General features: G+C 55.0%; 1 protein-coding gene and 1 long non-coding RNA gene across 2 annotated transcripts; one reads left to right on the top strand and one right to left on the bottom strand.

Moving 5' to 3' along the window:
- Positions 1–328: 328 nt before the first annotated feature.
- LOC116280545 (uncharacterized) lies at positions 329–1604 on the bottom strand. Its single transcript, XR_012073186.1, has 3 exons — positions 1006–1604; positions 813–878; positions 329–465 (listed from the first exon to the last, which is right to left on the bottom strand). It is a non-coding gene; the product is annotated as an uncharacterized lncRNA (long non-coding RNA).
- A 101-nt stretch (positions 1605–1705) lies between these two features.
- RNF228 (ring finger protein 228) lies at positions 1706–3291 on the top strand. The gene has a single exon (XM_072962123.1). The coding sequence runs from the start codon at positions 1723–1725 to the stop codon at positions 2725–2727; it is 1005 nt and encodes a 334-aa protein (XP_072818224.1). The 5' UTR covers positions 1706–1722; the 3' UTR covers positions 2728–3291.
- Positions 3292–4598: the final 1307 nt, after the last annotated feature.

Below are 4598 nucleotides of genomic sequence, written 5' to 3'. Positions count from 1 at the left end.
CCCTCTGATCATCACAGCCTTTGTCACAAAATGATACACTTAAACAGTATCCCCCTAAATCACACTTACAAAGTTTGAAACTAAGAAATGGAAAGCTCATGGCTTTTAATGAGCTTCACGTAAAGTCCTCTCAAACCTAAGACAACAATCACACTTACTATTCACACAGAGTAAAAAGGACATTTATTTTCAAATGTCACAGAAACTTAATAGTTATGACAGTTCCTCCTCTTGTCTACACATTGGTGGTTTATTGATATCTTTCTTTCCTTCTTTCTCTTCCTTCAGCTTGATTCTTATTCGTTCATCCTCTCCACAAATACTCCCTGCGGGATCTTGCTGTCTTCTGCAGAGAATCCAGAGAGAAAGTGGGAACAGTCACATCTCCTGGGAACACAGAGAGACATCCTCTTTCTCTTCCTTGTGGCAGCTGGAGAGGCTCTCTCTTCTCAGGGTGGGGACTAACTTGGAGAAACAAGGAAACAGGACTTTCTTATTAGGAATATCCAAACATCACTCCTCAGGTGGGCCCCAGCCCCCCCCACACACCTGAATCCTACTGAGCGTTCCTTGAAGAAGTGCTACTGCTTGCTAACCTGCTCAGATGGGATTCTATTGGCTTTAATAAATTCAGGAAGATCCATCTCACGTTATTTACAGTTTTCAGCTCTCTACATGTGTATGTTAAAAGTGGACCAAGGGGATGAGTGATGTCAGGGGCTAGGTTTAAGCTGGACCTTGAAATTCTGTGAACCTGTTTGACAATAACACTTCCCCCTCTCTGTCTCTGTGACCCCATGCAAAGGAGCTACCTCCATCCTCTGTGCTCAGCGTCAGGAAATCAGCAGGATCTGGCTGTGAATCTGTCTTCATGCCTCCTTAAATGTCAGGAAACAATATTTCAAGGGGGGCAAAGGTACTGTTCAGCTCCAAAATTTTCTCCAAATGGCGACAGGAAAATGTCATCCCTCGGCTTCCACCCCTAGAAGAATGTTGCAGGGCTACCTGGGCTTGCTAATAAAAGCGGAAAGTGTAAACGGACTGGTGATGACTGGCTCTCGCCCTTGGACGGAGAAATGAGATCACGATTTTCACGAAGGGCAAGAACCGCCGGTGCCGCCACTGCCGAGGCTGCTGCTGCTTCTCCCTGCGCGGGTCCCGCATTACATCACCGGTGAGCTCCTGCGGGGAGGGCGAGAGGAGGGTCGGCCGGAGACTCAGCCCCAGCCCAAGAAAGATAAATATAGAATAACAAGGATAGAGGGGGAGGGGGCGAGGGAAAGGGAGAAGAAAAAAGCAGGACCAGGTTTCCCACCACCACCCTGAGTGTGTGTATGGGGGAGGGCGTTGCATGGGCGCCGCACCCCAGATTCCGTTCCCGCATCGCCCCCCGCCCCCCAGCCGCCCTCAAGTCCCAATTCCAAATCCAGCGAAAACCGATATCCAAATCGGCCAGGGAAGCCGCCTTGAGAGGCCCAAGGGGGACGGCAGAGAGGCTCCCGGGGGCTGGGAGGGACGGCGGTGCCCGCGCCTTCTTGGGGGAGTCGGGGGAAGGCGGTCGCTGCTGCGCCCCCGCCCGGCCCAGCCAGCGGTGCCTCCCTCGCCAGGCGACAGCCGCCAGAGGGGGGAGGCAGAAGCGCCTCCTCCCCGCCCGGAGCCGAAGCGGCGGCGCAGGGGGAGGAAGGCGCCTCACCTTGCCCCCGATGAGGGGCGGATCATGCCATGGCAGCGCCGGGGAGCGACAGCAGCAGCAGCGGCGGCGGCGGCGGCGGCGGCGGCGAGCGGAGCCCAGCCAGCAGCCCCGGGAGCTCGACAAGAACCAGGGGCGCCGTGGCGGGAGCCCGGGGCAGCGGGGACGCGGGAGCCCGGAGCGCAGCGGTGATAGTCCCCGGCCTCCCTCCGCTCGAGGACTACGAGTGCAAAATCTGCTACAACTACTTCGACGCGGACCGGCGCGCGCCTAAGCTGCTGGCGTGCCTGCACACCTTCTGCCAGGAGTGCCTGAGCCAGCTGCAGCTCCGCGCCGCCGCCGCCGCCAACCCCGCCGCGCCTGAGCGCCCGCTGCGCCCGCCGCCCTGGCACGGCCCGCCCGGCGCCATCGCGTGCCCGGTGTGCCGCCACCGCACGCCACTGCCCGACAGCCGCGTGCACGGCCTGCCCAACAATACCAAGCTTGCCGAGGCCTTCCCGCTTGCCCGGCGCGCCTCTCAAGACCCGCTACCCCAGGACCGCCTACCGCCGCTGCCCCCGCGCCGCCCAGTGCCCGCCGCGGCCCCTTCTCCCGCTGGGGCCCCGCCGCCGCCGCCCGCGGAGCACGCGGCCCGCGGAGCACGCGCCTACGAGAGCTGCCAGAACTGCAAGCGCGCCGCGCTCACCGCCGGCTGCGTGTGCGTCGTCTTCTCCTTCCTCTCCATGGTGGTGCTGCTCTTCACCGGCCTCATCTTTGTCAACCACTACGGCGGCGGCGGGGCGCCCCCCGGAGGCGGGGCGCCCCCTGGCGCGGCCCCGGCAGCCGGTTCGCCCTCGCCTTCGCCCGTGGGGCCCATCTGTCTGTCGGTGGCCAGCATCCTAGCTCTCTTCTCGGTCGTCGTCACTTGGGTCATCTGCTGGCTCAAGTACCGGCCCGAGGGCGCGGCCGCAGGCTCGGCTGGGGGCGGCGGCGGCGGCGGCAGTGGCCCGAGGGCGCGGGCAGCGGCGACGAGAGGCGCGCGGAGGAGCGACACGTAGCGGGGCGGCGGGCCTGGTCTCCCGCCTGCACCTCCAGCCCAGAGCGGCCTGAGAGGAGGGGCCCTCTGGCCCGATGCGCTGGAGCTTCTCCGCCCTCTACTTGCGACCCCAGGACGCGCACCCCCTCATCTCCCGGCCACTTCGGGGCTTCGGTTTTCCGACTCTCTGGCCTTCCACGCCCCCTACTCCGCGCTGGGCCAGAGGGAAACCGAGGAGGCGGGGGTGCTGGTGGGGATCCCGGTCTCCACGGACTGTGCAAACTCAACTTCCGCTTCATGCACCACCCTCATTCTCTCCAGAGTGCACAGCTGTCCCTCCCTGGAGTCCGAGGATTTGCAAAGAGCGGAGGAAAGAGGAGTGGGAACCCCGCCGCCCCGCCTGGAAGCTGGTTGTCTGGCTGCCGTGACTTTGAGTTTCTTTTCAGGGTATAGGTGCGCGCGCGCACTTCTGCAGCAATTGTGGATGGGCATGAATTGTCCAGAGGAAGAATTGAGATGTAAACAGAGAGAAGGTTTCTCTGCTTCTTAGAGGTCCTGGAGAGCGAGTGAGCCGGAACACTGAGAATGATGGACATTCCGCGGGGGCACGGCGCCGGCGTGAGTGGGGCTGCTCAGACCAAACGCCCGCGTCTGTGCGAGATTGGGCAGGTGCGCAGGGCGCGTGCGCGCTGGGATCTGCCTCCCGACTCCTGGCGGAAGAGAGGTGGTGGCGCGCACAGGGCGGTGGGTCCTTTAGCTTGCGGCGGGGCAGAGCCCAAAGTCCCAGCTCCTGGAAATCTGTGGTTGTTTTATTCACATTATTGCTACCTGGAAGTCATTTCATCTTCTGTAACTGGACTCAGGGAGCTTTCAGAGCCCGTTCTCTCTTCTCCTTTCAAAACTGACTGACTGTTGCCCCCACCTGGAAGATACTGAAAACTATTCAAGCAGAATAGAAACTGTAGGCTTCCCCCACCCCCCGCCTTTTTTCTTAATTTCATTTTAAAAATTATTTATTTTCGAATATATAAATCTGGAAATTTTGTGAATTAAAATTTCCAGAAAAGTTGTTTGATAAGCAGTAATATTTCTCCGGTACCTCTAGTCCAAATACATTTCAAAATTAGGAGCAGAAAGTAAAGGCGTGTTGGTAATTGAATCAAGATTTTATGCTGTGAATCAACTAATGACTTTCAGTTATCTGATAAAATAGAAAATACGGCTCACAGACGAAACAAGTCAACTAAGAAGTCTTTCTTCCCTTAATTACAAATACATATTACACTTATCAGAAGAATATTATTTTGAATTTAGCTGTTTAATATTGTTAGAAATCACTGAAATATTCACATCTGATCCAATTAGATGAAAAAGAATACGTATCTATCCGATTTTGTTGTAACTAAAAAGATGAGCTGGGAGTGTATGTTCCATTGGGAGTGTTAGATGCTTTTTTTAAAGAAAAAACCCTAAATATTCCAAATGTATTTTATATGAAAACATTCTTTATTCCATCTTTTGAAATTTGGAATAAGACAAAGTTTTCATGCCTAAAAACCACAGAAGTTACTAAGGATATGCTGTTATTCCTTGTCTATTTATGCAAGCCGTCTGCATGATATTCTGACACTGTTCTATTAACTGAACTTGAATGGAGCATTTGTATCTATCAGAGAGTGAAGTAATTTATTGACCATTGATAAGTGGTATGGCTACAATTTAGTAATTGCAATATGGAGTGTTTTATGTTTGCACTGTCTTAATAAAAATAAGAAGCGTTTATAGAAAAATTATTTTCGTGAAACTTATGGGGAAATCGGTCAGTTATTTGCGTGACACTTTTCTTCCTGAAATACACATCCCCATCCAAATGTCTAATTTCACATTTTGAAT

The sequence above is a fragment of the Vicugna pacos genome, chromosome 5 (assembly GCF_048564905.1).
Source record: "Vicugna pacos chromosome 5, VicPac4, whole genome shotgun sequence".
Lineage (NCBI taxonomy): Eukaryota > Metazoa > Chordata > Mammalia > Artiodactyla > Camelidae > Vicugna > Vicugna pacos.
Note: the sequence above shows the minus strand (reverse complement) of the source record. Positions and strands in the feature narration are given on the sequence as shown.

Bases quoted from the DNA above. Each gene is read 5' to 3' on its own strand.
- RNF228 (XM_072962123.1), top strand. From the start codon at position 1,723: ATGGCAGCGCCGGGGAGCGACAGCAGCAGCAGCGGCGGCGGCGGCGGC.